The sequence below is a fragment of the Salvelinus sp. IW2-2015 genome, linkage group LG4q.1:29 (genome assembly GCF_002910315.2).
Source record: "Salvelinus sp. IW2-2015 linkage group LG4q.1:29, ASM291031v2, whole genome shotgun sequence".
Taxonomy (NCBI): Eukaryota; Metazoa; Chordata; class Actinopteri; order Salmoniformes; family Salmonidae; genus Salvelinus; species Salvelinus sp. IW2-2015.
Window position 1 is genome coordinate 75,263,668 of NC_036842.1, and position 20,824 is coordinate 75,284,491.

General features: G+C 43.7%; 2 protein-coding genes across 4 annotated transcripts in view; one reads left to right on the forward strand and one right to left on the reverse strand.

Moving 5' to 3' along the window:
• Positions 1-971: 971 nt before the first annotated feature.
• tnni1c (troponin I, skeletal, slow c) lies at positions 972-4,817 on the reverse strand. Of its 3 annotated transcripts, XM_070443114.1 has the most exons (8): positions 4,741-4,817; positions 4,506-4,528; positions 4,189-4,230; positions 3,040-3,081; positions 2,745-2,876; positions 2,077-2,166; positions 1,736-1,918; positions 972-1,577 (listed from the first exon to the last, which is right to left on the reverse strand). In XM_070443114.1, exons 3-8 carry the CDS (start codon positions 4,219-4,221, stop codon positions 1,479-1,481), a joined length of 579 nt encoding a protein of 192 aa, XP_070299215.1. In that variant the 5' UTR covers positions 4,222-4,230; positions 4,506-4,528; positions 4,741-4,817; the 3' UTR covers positions 972-1,478. The 3 variants fall into 3 exon arrangements, with proteins under 3 accessions (XP_070299215.1, XP_070299216.1, XP_023841455.2); XM_070443115.1 differs by lacking the exon at positions 4,741-4,817 and having other exon boundaries at positions 4,506-4,534; XM_023985687.2 differs by lacking the exons at positions 4,189-4,230; positions 4,506-4,528; positions 4,741-4,817 and having other exon boundaries at positions 3,040-3,513.
• Positions 4,818-8,238: 3,421 nt separating this feature from the next.
• Positions 8,239-20,824, forward strand: part of c2cd5 (C2 calcium dependent domain containing 5) — a 68,872-nt gene continuing 56,286 nt past the window's right edge. Inside the window, 8 exon segments of the mRNA XM_023985690.2 lie at positions 8,239-9,069; positions 10,082-10,190; positions 10,330-10,416; positions 10,785-10,956; positions 12,127-12,222; positions 12,338-12,493; positions 14,314-14,545; positions 19,128-19,288. Coding sequence (XP_023841458.1) covers positions 10,101-10,190; positions 10,330-10,416; positions 10,785-10,956; positions 12,127-12,222; positions 12,338-12,493; positions 14,314-14,545; positions 19,128-19,288 — 994 coding nt within the window. The 5' untranslated portion in view covers positions 8,239-9,069; positions 10,082-10,100.

The following is a 20,824-nucleotide window of genomic DNA, read 5'->3' on the forward strand; positions in this document are numbered from 1 at the left end:
AGCACTGTGACTCCTGCAGCAGCAGACCTACCAGGAGTGGCTGGCGGAGGAGCATAAGCGCAGGGTGTTCTGGTCCAGCCTGAGAGAGTCAGAGAGACACTGACTGACCCAACTGATTAATATTTTCTACAATGTTAGCTAGCTATTTGTATTGCTGTGCCAATGCATAAACTCTTTATTGTGAAATATTGCTGATATTGAACAAGTAAACAGTGTAAAACTACACTGACTGTGACAATATGCAGTCAGTCAGAGCAGCTGAATGGGTCTACTTTAGTTTTAGCAATAAATAAAGAGTTTACAGTTTGATGTTCCTAATTTTTTTTATCCAACGTGATGTTATAATACGTTTGTTTGTGGTTTGGTCGCACAAAATTGCAAAAAAACTATTCTGAGTGAGCAAGTATTTAAAAAAAAATCTGTACATATACAGACAACGAGCGAGTGAGCCGACACACAACCCTGTGTTCCACCTCTGCTGGCCTCTGTTTTTGCATGCCTGAGGTGTTTCTGATTCTCAACCTTCACCTGTCATTCCGAGGTCATTCAGTGATGTTATACTGAGGTCGCCTGTGATGTGTCTGAGGCATTTGTCAGAGTGGAATGAATTCTTGGAAGGAACAGAGGCTAAGTATATCCTGGGTCAAAGGTTAACACTGTGCCTCTGCCTTTACACTGTCAGGATGTCTGAAGACAAGGTCATCCCATTCCACACACACTGAAATATGCTGTCAGCTGCCTGCATGGTAGTATGCAGAGTACATTCATCACTGTCAAATTTATATTGAAATTGTCAATTCATAAAATAGAAAATTAAGCATCTAATTGTTTTGTTGACTCATGAGACGCCACAGGTGTAACCGTGTAACTACTATGTTCATAATACAGTATACACATTATGTACAGTAGTCTATAATAGTGGTACTACAGCATGCTGTGCAACTGGCTGTCAAACATTCATACATACAACCTTCGGTTTTTGAATTACAGTGATTTTTAATATGTTTTTGTGGTTATGTCATTTCATTTGGCTATGTTACTACAGGCAAGTCAATTACTATTTACAAGTTTCTGACTTTTTACAAATAACATTGGGCAGTTTAGTATATTCACATTCCTTAAACTTAACTTGATAAAAAAAAGATACTACTTGAGAAAACATTGGTTATACTAAATACAGTAGTGATTTGATAGATAGGCACTTTTGTAGCTACGCTATAACCTGCGGCAGGCAACATGAGCTCTACAGCAGTAATACCTTTGACATAGAGACTCAGAAGTGTGAAGTGTGGTGTCTAAAAGCCCTGTTTTAGGACCTGAGTTGTGCACCTTTAGTTTAGTTCAGTCATGGACACGGGTTTTCCCAGTCCCTCCCACTATATCCACTCTCTCTCCTCTATTCTCTCTCCTACATTTTTTTTTTACCCCTCTGTGTCATGGAAGTCTGTGTCCCCACCCCCATGTGGTGAGGAACCACCTTATTGGCCACCGCCAGCATCGAACATCTTCTTCCTGCCCTCCATGCCAGACATGGCCTCCACGTTCTTCCTCCAGTCTCCCACTTCCAGGTTGCCCTCCTGCCGGGGGCAAACAAGACCACATCAGACCAGAAATAACTGCATCAAACCAGTCCTAGCTGGCCAGAATCAATTCATCCCAGATCCCAGTTTTGCTGTCTGTATTCTATGTCTGCATATCTGTCTGTCTGTCTGTCTGTAGTTTCATATTTGCTCACCTTCTCCTGTTTGATGTCTTCTTTCTTGACAGACTTGAGGTTGGATCTGAGGTCCATGTGTTCTTTGTGTTTGGTGCCCAGCAGTGCTCTCATCATCTCTTCTGCTGATACTCTGACCTTCCTCAGAGCTGGCTTCTTAAACTTACCCCCCATGTCCATCACCTTCAGCTTCAACTCGTGGATCTGCAGTGGAGGGGGGGGATCAGATGACTGCTATTTGTTGTACATGGTCCCTGACATTAAACTAATAAAATGATCATCAATTAGATGATGGATGATTGATGTTTGTTTAAATAGGTGTGAATGTGTGTAGTACTGTAGGTGGTTACGTGGTTTCATACGTCTTTGCCGTTCTTGTAGACTTTGGCCTCACAGTCGTAGCGCTCCTCATCCACTTGGTCAATCCTGGTATGGAGCTGCTTACACAGTTTCTACAACACATACACACAGTATACATGCAGCCCTTATTTTGTACTTTTATTTTATTTTGTACTTTTACCCTTTTTTTCTCCCCAATTTCATGATATCCAATTGGTAGTTACAGTCTTGTCCCATCGCTGCAACTCCACTACGGACTCGGGAGACGCGCAGGTCAAGAGCCATGCGACCTCTGATAAACGACCCTGCCAAGCCGCACTGCTTCTTGACACACTGCTCGCTTAACCCGGAAGCCAGCGGCACCAGCTGGCGACCAAAGTCAGCTTGCAGGCATCCGGCCCGCCACAAAGAGTTGGTAGAGCGTGATGGGACAAGGAAGTCCCGTCTGGCCAAATCCTCCCCTAACCCAGACGACACTGAGCCGATTGTGCGCCACCTCATGGGTCTCCCAGTCACGGCCAGCTATGACACAGCCTAGGATCAAACCCGGGTCTGTAGTGACGCCTTAAGCACTGCGATGCAGTGCCTTAGGCCGCTGCGCCACTCGGGAGGTAGCCCTTATTTCTAATGGTAAAGTACCTCTTTAGTTCTTCATGCTCCTCCCAGATTTGCTGTACTGTCTGTCACTCACCTGCAGCTCCTCCAAGGACAGGCCAGACACCTGCAGGGGCGGGAGCTGCTCCCCCAGGTAGCGAACCTTCTCCTCCTCTCTGGCTTGTTTCTCTGCCTCCAGCTCCTCCAATGCACGTGACAATAGGAGGATCTGGTGGGGGTAGATGTGTGTGTGTCTGTTACTCTGTATCAGCTGTTTTGAGCAGCTTGACGGTGTGGAGGAGATGGTGCTTTTGTGTGTGTGTTTGTGTGCATGCGTATGTGTGTGCATGTGTTTGCGTCCATGCTTGCTACCTTCAGTGACCTTTTGTTACCTTCAGTGACACCTTGCGGGAGGATGAGATCTTGGACTTGGGCTGAAAATATAACAAATAAATTATATTTAAATAAGTGTTTAATAATTGGGGTTGTGACATTCTGTTCCAAGGTCCTAGATTTGGGTCACATCTGTGTAAAGCCAGTGTGGAAGTTTGCTTGTTTCAAAACAGTTGGAATATGTGGTATTGCTCCTTAAATAGATCTGCCTTTTTGGTTCCAGGTATAACTTTTTTTGGTTCAAGGTAGAACTCTTTTGGGTCCCATGTAGAACCCTCTGTGGAAAGGGTTCTACATGGAACCCAAAGGGGTTCTACCTGGAACCAAAAGGGTTGTACCTGGATCCAAAAGGGGTTCTTCAAAGGGTTCTTCTATAGGGAAAGCCAAAGAACCCTTTCTGGTTCGAAATAGCACCTTTTTTTTCTAAGACTGTAATACTGTATATACAACCCTAACCCACATAACTCTACCCCACAAATCCCTACCCCAATAATCCCTACCCCACACAGACTTACCCCACACAGACTTACCCCACATGGGCCTACCTCACAAGTCCCTACCCCATGCATTTTTACCACACACAGCCCTACCCCTCAAAAGCCTACCCCACACAACCCTACCCCACACATTCCTACAGCCCTACCCCACTCAGGTCTATCCCAGAGCCATAAACATAGAGAGATTGGCGATGGCGGTTTCAACCAAAAAGCACATGAAGACACATTTACACAACATTACATAATTCAGCAGCAGCCATTTTGCTTCTTCCTGGGCAATAGTGGCCCAGCAGTTCACATATTAATTTATTAAGTTAACTACACAAAGCTAGCTAACTGAACTGCAAAAATGATAATGCAAATACTTGTTAAACTGGATTAATAGAATGTTCAGAGGCAGCAACATGGCGTCCAGCTCTAAAATTAGCCAAAGTCTCTATGACTGGCGTGCGGTACCCCACTCAGTCCTACCCACACCTGTCATACCTTTCCCTGAAAATAAAACAAGAGAGGTAAAACAAGAGAGGAGAGTTAACATTGATATTGATAACACCTGTAGATGTGTTGGGAGCACTTTGTGTGTTGTGTTGGTAGCAGAGTTCCAGACACATTTCCATTGTAACAGATGGACAATTATTACATTAGATCTACCTTGGTGTGTTCCACCTTTGGAGCCATTGGCATGGGGGCATTCTGAGGACACACACACAGTCAGTACACATCAAAACATTTCATTTTGATTTACTTCAAAAGAGTTAAAAGAAAAACTTACATCACTGCAATGGCCATTTAGAGTTTAAGGAGGGAGAGAGAGAAAGCCACCCATACAGACAGATACACAGACAGACAGACATATGAATGCATGGACTTCACTCACTTCTGAACAAAACATTAATTTCAATATGACAAATGAGCTATTTAGGAGTAAATAAACACTGCCTATGTAACAACATTCTAAAAAGTAGTACTTACTCATCAGCCATTGTTGAACCTTTGAGAGAGAGAGAGCAGTCTGTTTAGTATCAGAGACATAGAGTCAGAGAGACATCCCTGAAAAACTACAGTTGAGGCATAAACCCCTCATGGTATGAGTATGATAAATTAACATTAACTAGCTACCAATCAGTGCAATACATTACCAAATCAATAATAAGACAGTTTGATTGATAATAATCACTAAATCCTCTACTGATGTTCCCTTACCTGTTTTGCACTGTTAGGTGCTCTCTTTATTAAAAGCTTTTGGACTGAAGGCTTTTATGCAAGCATGTAGGCATCGGCTGGTATATATAGCACACACACACACACACACACACACACACCAACCAGACAATGGTATTGGCTGCCTGTGTGAAGCATGCCATCCCTCCTGTGACACTGCTGTAAATCTATCAGTCCATCATGCGGGATCAACTGGAAATCTCGGACTGTTAACTCATGTTACAGATTCCCACAGCCTGACAAGATTATCACCCAAACAGTACACAAGACACAGCTCTATCATTGTATTCAGTGAAGTTACTGTAATGATCTGGTGTGATCGAGCTGTGCTGTTTGAGTGAGTGTATGTGTGTGAGAGAGAGAGAGACACTCTTAAGAGGTACACTCTTAAAAAAAAGGTTCCAAAAGGGTTTTTTGCCTAGGAGAACCCTTTTTTGGTTCCACATAGAACCCTCTGTGGAAAGGGTCCTACATTTTTTTATTTAACTTGGCAAGTCAGTTTAGAACAAATTCTTTGGCCATCATTGTAAATATCAGGAAACAGTGGGTTAACTGTCTTGTTCAGGGGAAGAATGACAGATTTTTACCTTGTCAGCCAGGGGATTTGATCCAGCAACCTTTCAGTTACTGGCCCAACACTCTAACCACTAGGCTACCTCCCGCCCTACATGGAACCCAGAAGGGTTCTACCTGGAACCAAAAAGGGTTCTTCAAAGGGTTATCCTATGAGGACAGCTGAAGAACATTTTGAGGTTCTCGATAGCACCTTTTTTTCGTGAATATTGGGAGAATTTCAATTGCATACTCCTCGCGTGCTCTCTGTTCTCTACTCGTCTCCATCTCAAAACCCATTGGATGAGAAAGCCAGAGGTCCCTTCCCTCTAACTTTCTCCTCCAATGGGTTTTGAGAAGGAGGCGAGGAGAGAGGACGCAAGGAGAGTGCAATTGAGATTCTCCCATAGTCTACTGTAAGAGCCTGGGGTATGTTATGTTAAGTCAACAGCAGATGTTCCACTGTGTTCTATTTATTCAGTAACCTTTCTGCTGCTATCTCTGTCTTCAACACAATGCTGCGGCCCGTTCTTCCATCTGTCTCCCACCCAGCCGCTGCCTCACCATAGATCATTCACAGGTGACAGACTCACCACAACCCTGTGCTATACCCAGCCTCAGTGCTCTCATAACCCTGTACACTAACCTAACCAAACCTTCTCTCATAGCACTGTATCCCAGCCCAAACTAACCCAGTTACAGCCCAGCCCCAACTCCCAAGCTCCAGCCCCATCCTCAGCCCCAGTCTAGCCAGCTTGTCTAGCCAGCTTGTCTTGCATGTGTCTGTGCCCAGAAATCGTAATTAATGACTACTCTGACACCACCATAATGTGGCCTCCCCATTGATTTATGCTTTTTCTGGCATCCACAGTGTTTACTGTTTAGAGTCACAAATAAAGACGTTCTCCACGAAGGGCATGCAATGGCAGTCGGGTCTGCAACAGAAGGGCCAGTTGAAGCAGAGGGGTGTTAACCCCTACACCATTAGGTGGTACCACTCATTACTGACTAGCCAGACTCAGCAGGTTAGCGTTAATGCAACCCTCTCTGAGTCTAGAGACATTAGCACTGGGGCCCCACAGGGTTGTGTGAGGTCTCCCATCTTATTCACACTGTACACAAATGAATGAACCAGCAGTCATCCTGATAATTACATTGTATAGTTTTCAGATGATACCGCCATTCTTGGTCTATTGTATTAAGAGGCTGATACTACTGTGTACAGGTCAGAGATTCAAAGGTTTGTCAAGTGGTGTGATGAGCACAATTTCATCCTTCATGTAAAGAAAACAAAAGAGATGGTGTTTGACCCCATATCTGTCGGTGACCACACACACCTGTGGTTGTCCACAATGCCAACATAGCATAGGTTAGTTCATACAAATACCTAGGTGTACATATGGACAATGTGCTTAGCTAGAAGGTCCAAGTAGAGAGTGTCAGAGTCCAACAAAGCATCTATTTCCTACATAGACTCAGGTTTTTGGAGTTGACCAGAAAAGAATGCTCCTTTTCTATCATGCGGTTATAGAGAATATCCTGAGATATGGGATCACAATTTATTTTGGCAATTTATCAGTCCAACTGAAATCTCAAATTGCATGCCTGACACAAACTGCCATGAAGGTCATGGGTGTGAAGCAACAGCCATCCCTGCAGACAATTTTTGAAAAGACCGTTACCAGACAAGCGCAGAAAATTATTTGTACTTCATTCCATGTATAAGCGCCTCCCCTCAGGCAGACACTATAGGGTCCCTACATGTAAGCTTCATTCCTATGTCTATTGAATACCTAAACAACAATATGTAAAGCTGAGCTGTGTTAGTACGCCATCACCCTCAGCGGGGTCGGAAGAACTCAGATGCCTCCGGTTTTCAGGGGCAGTGGTAAGAGAGCCTGTGATGCAAGGGAAATGTAAGGGAAATGTGCAATATGTATTACGTGGCCATATGAGATGTGTACAATGTGTATGACATGGGTAACGTGCAATGTATATATTATGTTAAGTGTGTAATGACCAGGGTCTATTTTTGTATACAGCAGTCTATTCTCTGTATCCTAAATGCCATCCATTCCTAGGAGTGGGGGTTAGGAGAGGAAGGAGAGACTGAAATGGAAATGAGCTTGGCCACTCAGCCTGCCATGTAACCTTGATAGCGGCCATCGGGTCTTTGGCAGAGAGGGGAAAAAAGGTTCCAAGGATGCTATGGATATCTGTGTGCTCGGAGATTAAAATATCAGCCTATCCCCTCACACACCCCCACGGACAAACTAACCAGGTGTCAAGAAGAAGGCTTTATAATTTAATTCAGACAAATCTACCTAGCAAACAGCACGGACACACACACACACAGTCTTGTATAACTTGGGACACACAATTCAGTCCGATTCAAAATCCTATTTTCCCTAACCGCTAACCCTTAACCTAACACTAACACTAACCCTTACCATAACCTAACCTTAACCCTAATCATAACCCCAAAACCGAAGCTAATCCTAACGCTAGCTCCTAACCCTAATTCTAACCCTAACACTAATTCTAACCTTAACCGTAAACCCCCTAGAAATAGCATTTGACCTCCCCAGTTGGTTAAATTGCTGTTTGTTTACTATTCTTGTGGGGACTTCTGGTCCTCACAAGTATAGTTAAACACGTACACATGTGCACACTTACAGCCACACACACATCACATGCACACACTCTATCTTTCCCTCATTGTAGATAATTTTGAAGGGCATAAGTGATACGGCAAAATCTGATGCATATGTATCTATTTTAGTGCATATTACATCTACCGTTATATTAATACTGTACACACTTCACCTCATTGTGTATGGGACAGCCCAACCGGTCGCAAGATGGCGCTATTATTCCTTTTATGTCGTTGTCTGACTAATGTGGCCATCCGATAAAAAATTACTGGCCCCCATGGACCGGCTTGTACATGAAACATTCTCCATTCAGGGTGCAAAGGCGTTGATTTACTCAACTGTATGTGAAAAAATCGTGTTTTTGTTTTTTGGATTTTCGGACAACTTCTGGATGTTGCACACCTCTTGCGCCTGTTGTTTACCCCTGGTTGAACATGGTGGGCAACATCAGCAAGTAACGTTAGCATTAGCCACTCTAGCATGGTGGTTGAACATTTTGTTTTATTAAGACAGTATGCATATGTCCCCCGTTTTTTTCACCAACAAGCCATTAAATCGAGCTAAGGAGGTTACGGACACATGTGCAGCCTGAGTGGAGGATGTTTTATGTACGATCCGGTCCATTTGGGACACAAGTGTATTACTTGCTGGCCACAGTAAAGCGTAAGATAAGATTACAAACGACGTAAATGGAATAATAGCGGCATCATGCGGTCAGTTGGGCTAAGTACGAGAAAGCCTAACGTGAAGCCTGAAGATGAAGCCGGTGTTACAGTTTTACATCTCGTGAACAAGATTTAGTGACCACCTTTCCACCGGAAAAGAAGACAGCGCTGGCTAGCATTTTCCATTCGTTGAGCTGGCCGGGGATGCTAACTGCAATGTGTGTACAGTGGATTTGAAATATGAATTAGCTTATATATTTTTAAGCAGTCAATGGCGATAAAGCGTCGTTAGAGTAAATATTAGCCACATCTACCGGGCTTTTGAGAGAAGATCTCGTCATGTTTGGTATAGATGCGGAGGTCTGGCGCGCGGGCTGTCAACAAAGTCCGGCTGAAAAAACGCTGCTGTTTCCCCAGCTCTCTCTTATGACATAGTCCTGGTAAGGACATTCAATAACGTCTAATAACAGCCAGTTTGTTATACTGTTTGTAACATAACTAGATTTCATTATGTTGTGTGGCGACCCGGTCTCACAGAAATACAGGGGGTAACGTTATCTGCTAACTTTATGCATGCATGCATGTCAGTCAACTGCTGTGCAGTAACGCTAAGCTAACGGTGTGGCTGTTGTAATAAGCTCTCAATTAGTTAACTGGCTGATTAGCAGAATCAGTAGTTGGCTAACTAAGTCTGTCATCCAAGTAACCTAGTTCTATAAACCAGTTAGCTAACTTATCACAGTAACAAGGTAGAGCGACCACTGTTGGGAAGTGCATTAGCTAGCTACGTGGCCAGAATATGTTACTTTGCTGGTACATGTCAATCTCTGTATGTCAACTGTCACCAACATATGTCAGCTGACCATATGTCAGGGCCAAGCAGGACTAGTATCAGCCTTCTACTACTCAGTAGCCACAACTGCAGTGTGACCTTAGATCTGGTAGCTCATCAATCAATTAATCTTTATTTAATTTAACCAGGTAAGTTGACAGAACACATTCTCATTTACAGCAACGACCTGGGGAATAGTTACAGGGGAGATGAATGAGACAATTGTAAGCTGGGGATGATTAGGTAACCGTATGAGGGCCAGATTGGGAATTTAGCCAGGACACCGGGGTTAACACCCCTACTCTTACAATAAGTGCCATGGGCTCTTTAGTGACCACAGAGAGTCAGGACACCCGTTTAACGTCCCTGCCGAAAGATGGCCCAATCACTGCCCTAGGGATGTTTTTTTAGACCAGAGGAAAGGGTGCTTCCTACTGGCCCTCCAAACACCACTTCCAGTAGCATCTGGTCTCCCGACCAGGACCAACCCTGCTTAGCTTCAGAAGCAAGCCAGCAGTGGGATGCAGGGTGGTATGCTGCTGGCCAGGTTTTATCATTGGTGAATACAGGTAAAATACACAATATTGGTATTGATTTACCTGTAATTCTTTGATCTGAAGGTGATGACAAAGCTGAATCATGCCGGGTAAATTGAAAGCTAAGATTGTGGCGGGGCGTCACTTACCAGTCATGGACAGAGCCAGCGACCTCACTGATGCCTTCGTAGAGGTGAGCATGGTCCATTCTCAGTTTACCCTGAAAAAAACATCAGGTCAACGTAATCTTACAACCCCTTCAACACATATACTTCGTTACAGTGATGCAGTACTAGCCTTGTGGTGTTCTTCATTGATGTTGTGTCTTACAGGTCAAGTTTGGCAACACAACTTTCAAAACGGATGTCTACCCCAAGTCCCTTAACCCACAGTGGAACTCAGAGTGGTTCAAATTTGAGGTAAAATGTGTGAATAGGACTTCTTGACTTATTTCTCTGTGAAGGAAGGTGTTTGTGAATGGCATAGGATTACAGGGTGAAGAAGCTGGAGCAGGGTTCTCCACAAAGAATGTAAGAGGGGCGCTTCGCCACTTTGTGGACTGGCTGCGCCACAATGTTAAATAAACAACTCTATTTGCCATTTTTGCTCTAGATTGCAGGAAATGTCAGTTACATGTGTTAAAAAAATGCTAAAATCTTTGCCCCCCTCCAGGCATCTCCCGGCTGTACTCAGCAGCACCACCTTGTTAAATCCTGGGGCGAACCCGATAGAGTCAACATGATTGTCCTGTATTATTGTTTCCCCAACTTTGTCCCCCCTCCTCTAGGTGGATGATGAGGATTTGCAGGATGAGCCATTACAGATCACAGTGTTGGACCATGACACTTACAGTGCCAACGACGCAATAGGGAAGGTCTACATTGACATCGACCCTCTGCTGTCCAGCGAGGCTGCTACCGTCATCTCTGGATGGTTCCCCATCTACGACACTATACACGGTGCGTTTCTTATAGATACTGAACAAAAATATCAACGCAACATGCAATAATTTCAAAGATTTTACTGAGTTAAACATCATTTAAGGAAATCAGTCAATTTAAATAAATAATTTAGGCTTTAATCTATGGATTTCACATGACTGGGAATACAGATATACATTTGTTGGTCGCATATACCTTAAAGAAAATGGGCCTCATGATCTCGTCATGGTATCTCTGCATTCAAATAGCCATTGATAAAATGCACTTGTGTTCACTGTCCGTAGCTTATGCCTGCCTATACCATAACCCCACCACCACAATGGGGTACTCTGTTCACAACGTTGACATCAGCAAACAGCTCGCCTATGTGACGCCATACACGTGGTCTGCGGTTGTGAGGCTGGTTGGACATGCAACCAAATTCTCAAAAACAACGTTGCACGTGGCTTATGGTAGAGAAATTAACATTACATTCTCTGGCAACACCTCTGGTGGACATTCCTGCAGTCAACATTCCAATTTCGTGCTCCCTCAACATGAGACGTGTGGCATTGTGTTGTGTGACAAAACTGCACATTTTAGAGTGGCCTTTTGTACCCAGCACAATGTGCAACTGTGTAATGATCATGCTGTTTAATCAGATTATTGATATGCCACACCTGTCAGGTGGATGGATTATCTTGGCAAAGGAGAAATGTGCACAAAATTTGAGAGAAATATGCTTTTTGTGCATCTGGAAAATTTCTGGGATCTTTTATTTCAGCTCATGAAGCATGGGGCCAACACTTTACATGTTGTGTTTTATATTTTTGTCCAGTGTAATTCCCCATCTACCACACTATACACAGTCAGTTATATACTTCCACTATCTATGACACAAGTTATATACTTACCCATCAACGGTGCATGGCCACAGTGGTACTTTTCAGATGCATAGCCAGGCCTCTAAAGAAATACACAGTGTTCTCTGTAACAGCCTGTAAATGCATTTTGTTCCTCTCTGCTGTAAAAACACTGCCTTACTAAAAGCTGTTATTTAACGGTATCTATCTAGTAATGATGATGTAGCGCCTGTCTTCCTGGTTTGAGAGGGGAGAGGAGTTTGTTTGTGAAGAGTTGGGGTTTCTAGGGTTAGGTGGTGTTTTTGTCTGGTAGTAATGTTTCTGTTCATTCTGTCCTCTCCTACAGGTATCAGAGGGGAGATTAATGTTCTGGTAAAGGTGGACCTCTTCAACGACCTAAACCGCTTCAGACAGTCCTCCTGTGGGGTCAAGTTCTTCTGCAGTGAGTCCTGGTTCCCTATGGGGATGTACTATAGTAGAGAGATCTAGTCACAAGAAATGGCTGATGATGATGATAATGAATGATGATGATGATAAGGTGTTTATGCGTGTATTAGCAACATCCATCCCGAGGTGTTACCGCGCGGCGCTGGTCCATGGTTTTGTTGAGGAGCTGGTGGTGAACGAGGACCCGGAGTACCAGTGGATCGACCGCATCAGAACCCCCAGGGCTTCTAACGAGGCCCGCCAGCGACTCATCTCCCTCATGTCTGGTACATAACCCAGCTATCTAACTCTCTCTACAGTGTGGGTGTATGTATGTATAATATGTATGTATGTATAATATGTATGTATATATATATATATATATATATATATATATATATATAGTTGAAGTCGGATGTTTACATACACCTTAACCAAATACATTTTAAACTCCGTTTTTCACAATACCTGACATTTTATCCTAGTAAAAATTCCCTGTCTTAGGTCAGTTAGCATCACCACTTTATTTTAAGAATTTGAAATGTCAGAATAATAGTAGAGAGAATGATTTACTTCAGCTTTTATTTATTTTCTCACATTCCCAGTGGGTCAGAAGTTTACATGCACTATATTAGTATTTGGTAGCATTGCCTTTAAATTGTTTAACTTAGGTCAAACATTTGGGGTAGCCTTCCACAAGCTTCCCACAATAAGTTGGGTGAATTTTGGCCCATTCCTCTTGACAGAGCTGGTGTAACTGAGTCAAGGTTGTAGGCCTTCTTGCTCACACACGCTTTTTCAGTTCTGTCCACACATTTTCTATAGGTTTGAGGTCAGGGCTTTGTGATGGCCACTCCAATACCTTGACTTTGTTGTCCTTAAGCCATTGTGCCACAACTTTGGAAGAATGCTTGAGGTCATTGTCCATTTGGAAGAACCAAGAACCAAGCTTTAACTTCCCGACTGATCTCTTGATGTTGCTTCAATAAATCCACAACATTTTTCTTCCACATGATGCCATCTATTTTGTGAAGTGCACCAGTCCCTCCTGCAGCAAAGCACCCCCACAACATGATGCTGCCACCCCCGTGCTTCACGGTTGGGATGGTGTTCTTCAGCTTGCAAGCTTCCCCCTTTCTCCTCCAAATATAACGATGGTCATTATGGTCAAACAGATCTGTTTTTGTTTCATCAGACCAGAAGACATTTCTCCAAAAAGTACGATATTTGTCCCCATGTGCAGTTGCAAACCGTAGTCTGGTTTTTTTTAATGGCGGTTTTGGAGCAGTGGCTTCTTCCTTGCTGAGTGGACTTTCAGGTTATGTCGATACAGGACTCGTTTTACTGTGGAAATAGATACTTTGTACCTGTTTCCTCCAGTATCTTCACAAGGTCCTTTACTGTTGTTCTGGGATTGTTTTGCACTGTTCGCACCAAAGAACGTTAATCTCTAGGAGACAGAACGCGTCTCATTTCTGAGCGGTATGGCGGCTGCGTGGTCCCATGGTGTTTATACTTGCGTACTATTGTTTGTATAGATGAAATTGCTTGGAAATTGCTCCCAAGGATGAACCAGACTTGTGGAGGTCTACAATTGTTTTTCTGAGTTATTGGCTGATTTCTTTTCATTTTCCCTTGATGTCAAGCAAAGAGGCACTGAGTTTGAAGGTAGGCCTTGAAATACATCCACAGGTACACCTCCAATTGACTCAAATTATGTCAGTTAGCCTAACAGAAGCTTCTAAAGCCATGACATAATTTTCTGGAATTTTCCAACCTGTTTAAAGGCACAGTCAACTCAGTGTATGTAATCTTCTGACCCACTGGAATTGTGATACAGTGAATTATAAGTGAAATAATCTGTCTAAACAATTGTTGGAAAAATTACTTGTGTCATGCACAAAGTAGATGTCCTAACCGACTTGCCAAAACTATAGTTTATCAAGAAATTTGTGGAGTGGTTGAAAAACGAGTTTTAATGACTCCAACCTAAGTGTATGTAAACTTCCGACATCAACTGTATATATATTACACTATAGAACTATTCTATAGTATTAGAGTATATTACATCAGAACTCCCAGGGCTTCTAACGAGGCGTGTGTGTAGGTGAGCTGCAGAGGAAGATTGGTCTGAAGGTGTTGGAGATGGGTGGTAATGCGGTGGTGGGCTACCTGCAATGCTTTGATCTGGAGGGAGAGTCGGGTCTGGTGGTCCGAGCCATCGGCACCGCCTGCACTCTGGACAAACTCATCCCTGGGACTGCTTCCAACACCATCACACACCCCAACACCGCCCCGGCATCCAATGCCTGCAACTCCCCCTCTAAGGAAAGCAAAGAGTGAGTATTGAACGAATGCATGAGCGTGTGTGTGTGTGTGTGTGTGTGTGTGTGTGTGAGAGAGAGAGAGAGCAAGAGAGGGAGAGAGTATGTGTTTATGCCCTGCCTTTGGACTGACTCCTGTGTGTGTCTCAGTATTTCTGCCTTTCTCTACATTTGTGACCAGATTTCTCTGAGGGCTTATGTCAAATTGACATGATATTATTGTATTTGTCACATGCTTAGTATACACTTGTATACGGGTAAATACAAAAAAAATGCAGAGTTAAAGATAACAAATAAATACACAGTGAATAATGAATAAAAATACAGTGTGTAATTTTGTGGCGTCAGTATGCATATGTGTGTGCATGTTATGTGAGGGAAAGGGATGTTGGGGTGTCAGTGTAAGGATGTGTGTGGGTAGAGTCCAGTGTGTGTGCATAGTCAGTGCAAAAAAGGTTAGCCATTTAGCAGTCTTGTTTAGACGTCTTATAGCTTGGGGGTAGAAGCTGTTCAGAGTATTGTTGGTTCCGAACTGCATTGGTACCGCTTGCCGTGCGGTATCCGAGAGAACAGTCTGTGGCTTGGGTGGCAGAAGTCTCAGAGAAAAATGTGACACCGCCTGGTATAGAGGTTCTGGATGGCAGGAAGCTCGGCCCCAGTGATGTACTGTGCCAAACACACTACACTCTGTAGCGCCTTAGGGTCAGATGCCAAGCAGTTGCCATACCAAGCAGTGATGCAGCCAGCCAAGATGCTCTTGATGGTGCAGCTGTATAACTTTTTGAGGATCTGGACCAATGCCAAATCTTCTCAGCGTCCTGAGGGGGAAGAGGCATTGTCGTGCCCTCTTCACGACTGTGTCTGTGTGTTTGGACCATGATAGATCCTTAGTAGCGTGGACACCGAAGTACTTGAAACTCTTGACCCACTCCACTATAGCCCCGTCGATGTGCATGGGGAGTGATTGGCCCTCCGTTTCCTGTAGTCCATAATCAGCTCCTTTGTCTTACTCACATTGAAGGAGAGTTTGTTGTCCTGGCACCACACTGCCAGGTTTCTGACCTCCCTATAGGCTGTCTCATCGTTGTCTGTGATCAGTCTTACCACCGCCATGTCGTTGGCAAACTTAATGATGGTGTTGGAGTCGTGAGCAGCTACGCAGTCGTGAGTGAACGGGGAGTACAGGAGGGAACTAAGCACATACCCCTGAGGATCCCTGTGTTGAGGGTCAGTGTGGCGGATGTGTTGCCTACTCTTATGAAGCCCAGGTTCCAGTTGCAGAGGGAGGTGTTCAGTCCCAGTGACCTTAGTTTAGTGATGAGCTTCGAGGGTACTATGGTGTTGAACACTGAGCTGTAGTCAATGAACATCCTTTTCACATAGGTGTTCCTTTTGGCCAAGTGGGAAAGGGCAGTGTGGAGTGCAATAGAGAGTGCGTCATCTGTAGTGGCAGTATGTGATTTGGAGTGGGTCCATTGTGTCTGGGATGATGGGGTTGATGTGAGCCATAACCTGCCTTTAAAAACAATTCATAGCTACAGGTGTGAGTGCTACGAGGTGATAGTCATTTAGACAGCTTACCTTGACATTTTTGGGCACAGGGACTGTGGTGGTCTGCTTAAAACATGTAGGTATTACAGACTGGGTCAGGGAGAAGTTAAACATTTCAGTGAAGACACTTGCCAACTGGTCAGCGCATGCTCTGAGTACGCGTCCTGGTAATCCACCTTTTGAGTGTTAACTTGTTTAAAGGTCTTACTCAGATCGGCTACGGTAGCATGATTACACAATCTTCCGGAACAGCTGGTGCTCTCACGCATGGTTCAGTGTTGCTTACCTCGAAATGAGCATAGAAGGCATTTAGCTCGTTTGGTAGGCTCGTGTCACTGGGCAGATAGTGGGTGAGTTTCCCTTTGTAATCCGTGATAGTTTGCAAGCCTGCCACATCCGACGAGTGTCAGAGGTGGTGTAGAAGGGTTGGATCTTAGTCCTGTATTGATGTTTTTCCTGTTTGGTGGTTCATCGCAGAGTGTACCGGGATTTCTAAAAAGCGTCTTGGTTAGTGTCCCACTCCCTGAAAGTGTGAGCTCTACCCTTTAGCTCAGTGCAGATGTTGCCTGTAATCCATGGCTTCTGGTTGGGGTACGTACGGTCACTGTGGGGACGACGTCGTTGATGCACTTATTAATGAAGCCGGTGACTGATGTGGTGAACTCCTCAATGCCATCCGATGAATCCCGGAACATATCCCGGAACAATCATGGCTAGCCAGGAAAGATCTTGTCTTTCTCCCTATATAGCTCAGTGCTTTCTCCTTGGCTAAACTAGTTTAATGAGTTTACATTTTAGTCATATTTACGGATCCCATACAAGTTTGTAATTAATGCACGTGAACGTTCACATGTTCAAGAAGGCATTTCTGTCCCCCCAAAAATGTATAAGTATTTTTTTCAAACAGACCTACTGTGAAGTAGGAAATAGCATCAAACGCCCCCTATGAGACGTCCTGTCACACTTGGGGTGTGTGTGTTATATCATGTGACAAGGCTATAGTATTTGCCATATCTGAGATATGCACATGGACACACACACACACACACCCCTTCCCCTGTGTCTGTTTGTCTGTTTTCTAATGGTTCTACTCTCTGTGCATTTGCATGTTAGTGCTGCTCTCTCTCTCATTTGACTGTGTGTGTGTGTGTCTGAGGGCTGTGCATGAGCTTGTTCCTGCTAGTATGGTCGGAGGAGGGGGGGGGGGGTGGATGAATGAATAGATAAAAGAAGGTAGGGTGGGTGCCGGTGCAAGCATTTTCTTTAGCTGCAGCATGTAGGTGGGCGTTATAATGCAAAAGGAGGGGGTAGACAACCTCTCCTCTTTATTTTTTCTTGTCTTTTCTTGTGCTCTATTTTTCTTTGCTGCAATGTTGTGGTGTGTTGTTGTGTTTCTCTTCTTCTCTGCCTCTGCTGCACATGGATTGGCTCTTCTCTTGCTGTATGCGTTTGGATTGGTCCACTGTCCGTCTCTACATGGTGATTGATTCAGGTCTCCTCTGGCCCACGGATGTCGCTCCAGCCACAACAGCCCTGTCCACTCAGCCTGCAGCTCTCAGAGACTGTCCCACTCCCAGAACTTCTCTGTCTCTGTCCCTACTCTGGTCTTTACTGGTACGGACAGAGAAAAATAGTGAGAGGGAGGGAGGGAGAGCGGGAAGGCTCTACCCTGGGAGGGAGGGAGTCCCAGAATCTCTGTGTTCCTACATGGGTCTTCACTCGTACATAGAAAGGGAGCGATTTATAAAAGATAAATAAGGAGACAGACATAGAAGAGCGAGGTAAACTGGAGGAAAAGGGAGAGCCAGAGCAATAGAGCATGAGACAGAGAAACTAATGGATAGCCATCGGTGAGATAAATACCAGTCTTTCCCCCCAAAAAAGTAAACCTCAGAGCCCATTCTTCCTTGCCATTGGATGAGAAGATTGTGACATCACCAGCCCCAAATACTTCCTCTTCCTGTGTCCCCCGCAGCCAATCATAGAGCCCCTACCCAAGCAGATCCATCCCTCCCACCTGTCCTAATTTTGCCTGATTCCGTGTAATTTTTCCCAAAATTCTGTTCTGCTCACAACAACAACATTGGATGTTCTACATCCACAAAAATGTTTACACCACAACAGGAGACCACTTTTGAGGTCTGGGAAAAATGAAACATTTAAAGTTTGTGTGTAGTTACCCTTTTATTGCAAGTGCGAACCAGGAAGAGACCGTTGTTTGGTGAGTGTTTCTGTAGCGCTCATGTGATTGCAGAGTTTGCAAAACAAATGGCCACAGGATTGATTTAAATTATCATGATATCATTCTGTCTGGTAGGTATAGGCTACTTTTGTAGTTAACATTTAATTGAAAAGGATTTTGGGAAAGCCTTTCCATCTCTACCAGAAGATTGTTATCATTAGCTTCATCGCCAACGGCTACACAAAGTGTAGACATACATGCGCACCGCACATATATACACAGACGTGCATTCCTGTGCCGTTTCTGGGAAATACGAATCACTGATGCATTTCATTCATGTCTTATGATTTAACTCGGGCAAATTAATGTATTTTCTAGTAAGTTCAATAAATGTTTGAATATTCATTATATTCCGTTTTAATGTCTGGATTCTGAGATTTTGTCCGCAATGCAGATTTTTTAGGGCCCCAAGCATCCCTCTTAGTTCAGTTCAATCAACTATATTTGTCTCCAAGGGGCAGTCACCCGGGAGTCTGTTGGGCTCAATTCCTTTTCAATTCAGTTTATGTTTGAAGTGAATTTAAATTCCAATTCAAGAAACTACTCATCGCTTTAGTGTTGTGTTGGGTTGGCCCATGTTGTGTTGTGTGTTTCTGCCATGCTTTCCTCCTCAGTTCGATATATCTGTGTGTGCTTCTGTTTACGCTTCATGTGCTTGGCTTTTTAGTTCCGCAGCCCAGTCATTTGCACTCCACGCACCTCTCTCAAACACACACACACACACACACACACACACACACACACACACACACACACACACACACGGTGAGGTGACTGATGTGTGTGTGTGTGTTCTCCTGGCAGGCACGTGTTCAGTGAGGACCCAACCCACCCCCTCTCCGTCCCTCCCACCCCTCTCAAAACACTTCCTTCCTCCTCCTCTCCTCCTCCCTTCTCTCCATCCAAGCCATGCAGTCGCCAGTCCTCCTCCTCAGACACAGACCTCAGTCTGACGCCCAAGATGGGTAAGACCCCACCACCCTCCTCACCCTTCCTCACACTCTCTGTCTGCTCCTCACCCCCCACTCTGAACCTGACTGTGTTTAATTTTTCCATCCCATTTCATTGATTTATTTCAAGTCATTGTGTTAGAAACACACACACACACACAGCAGCTGTGGACTAGAGGTCGACCGAATATGATTTTTCAACGCCGATACCGATTATTGGAGGACCAAAAAAGCCGATACAGATTAATTGGCCGATATAAAAAAAAAWAATATATATTTTTTATTTTTAATATATTTATTTATATATATATATATTTTTTTACATTTGCAATAATGACAATTACAACAATACTGAATGAACACTTATTTTAACTTAATATAATACTTCAATAAAATCAATTTAGCCTCAAATAAATAATGAAACATGTTCAATTTGGTTTAAATAATGCAAAAACAAAGTGTTGGAGAAGAAAGTAAAAGTGCAATATTTGCCATGTAAAAAAGCTAACGTTTAAGTTCCTTGCTCAGAACATGAGAACATATGAAAGCTGGTGGTTCCTTTTAACATGAGTCTTCAATATTCCCAGGTAAAAAAGTTTTAGGTTGTAGTTATTATAGGAATTACAGGACTATTTCTCTATACCATTTGTATTTCATATACCTTTTGACTATTGGATGTTCTTATCGGCACTTTAGTATTGCCAGTGTAACAGTATAGCTTCCGTCCCTCTCCTCGCCCCTACCTGGGCTCGAGCCAGGAACACATCGACAACAGCCACCCTCAAAGCATCGTTACCCATTGCTCCACTAAAGCCGCGGCCCTTGCGGAGCAAGGGGAATAACTACTCCAAGTCTCAGAGCGAGTGACGTCACCGATTGAAACGCTATTAGCGCGCACCCCGCTAACTAGCTAGCCATTTCACATCGGTTACACCAGCCTAATCTCGGGAGTTGATAGGCTTGAAGTCATAAACAGCTCAATGCTTGAAGCATTGCGAAGAGCTGCTGGCAAACGCACGAAAGTGCTGTTTGAATGAATGCTTACGAGCCTGCTGCTGCCTACCATCGCTCAGTCAGACTGCTCTATCAAATCATAGACTTAATTATAACATAATAACACACAGAAATACGAGCATTTGGTCATTATTATGGTCGAATCCGGAAACTATCATTTCGAAAACTAAACGTTTATTCTTTCAGTGAAATACGGAACCGTTCCGTATTTTATCTAACGGGTGGCATCCCTAAGTCTAAATATTGCTGTTACATTGTACAACCTTCAATGTTATGTCATAATTATGTACAATTCTGTCAAATTAATTACGGTCTTTGTTAGGAATAAATGGTCCTCACAGTTCACGGAACGCAAGAGAAGTGACAAAATTTCCCTAATTATAAGAAATTCATGTTAGCAGGCAATATTAACTTAAATATGCATGTTTAAAAATGTATTATTGTCTATTGATTTTAAAGAAAGGCATTGATGTTTATGGTTAGGTTTGGTGCAACGACAGTGCTAAATCATCACCCGTTTGGCGAAGTAGGCTGTGA

Coding starts and splice junctions, on each gene's coding strand:
- tnni1c (XM_023985687.2), bottom strand. CDS start 3,141: ATGTCACAACCCCAATTATTAAACACTTATTTAAATATAATTTATTTG. Junction 2,877..3,039: donor CCCGCAAGGTGTCACTGAAG/GTAACAAAAGGT, acceptor TACCCCCACCAG/ATCCTCCTATTGTCACGTGC. Junction 2,167..2,744: donor TGTCCTTGGAGGAGCTGCAG/GTGAGTGACAGA, acceptor TATGTGTTGTAG/AAACTGTGTAAGCAGCTCCA.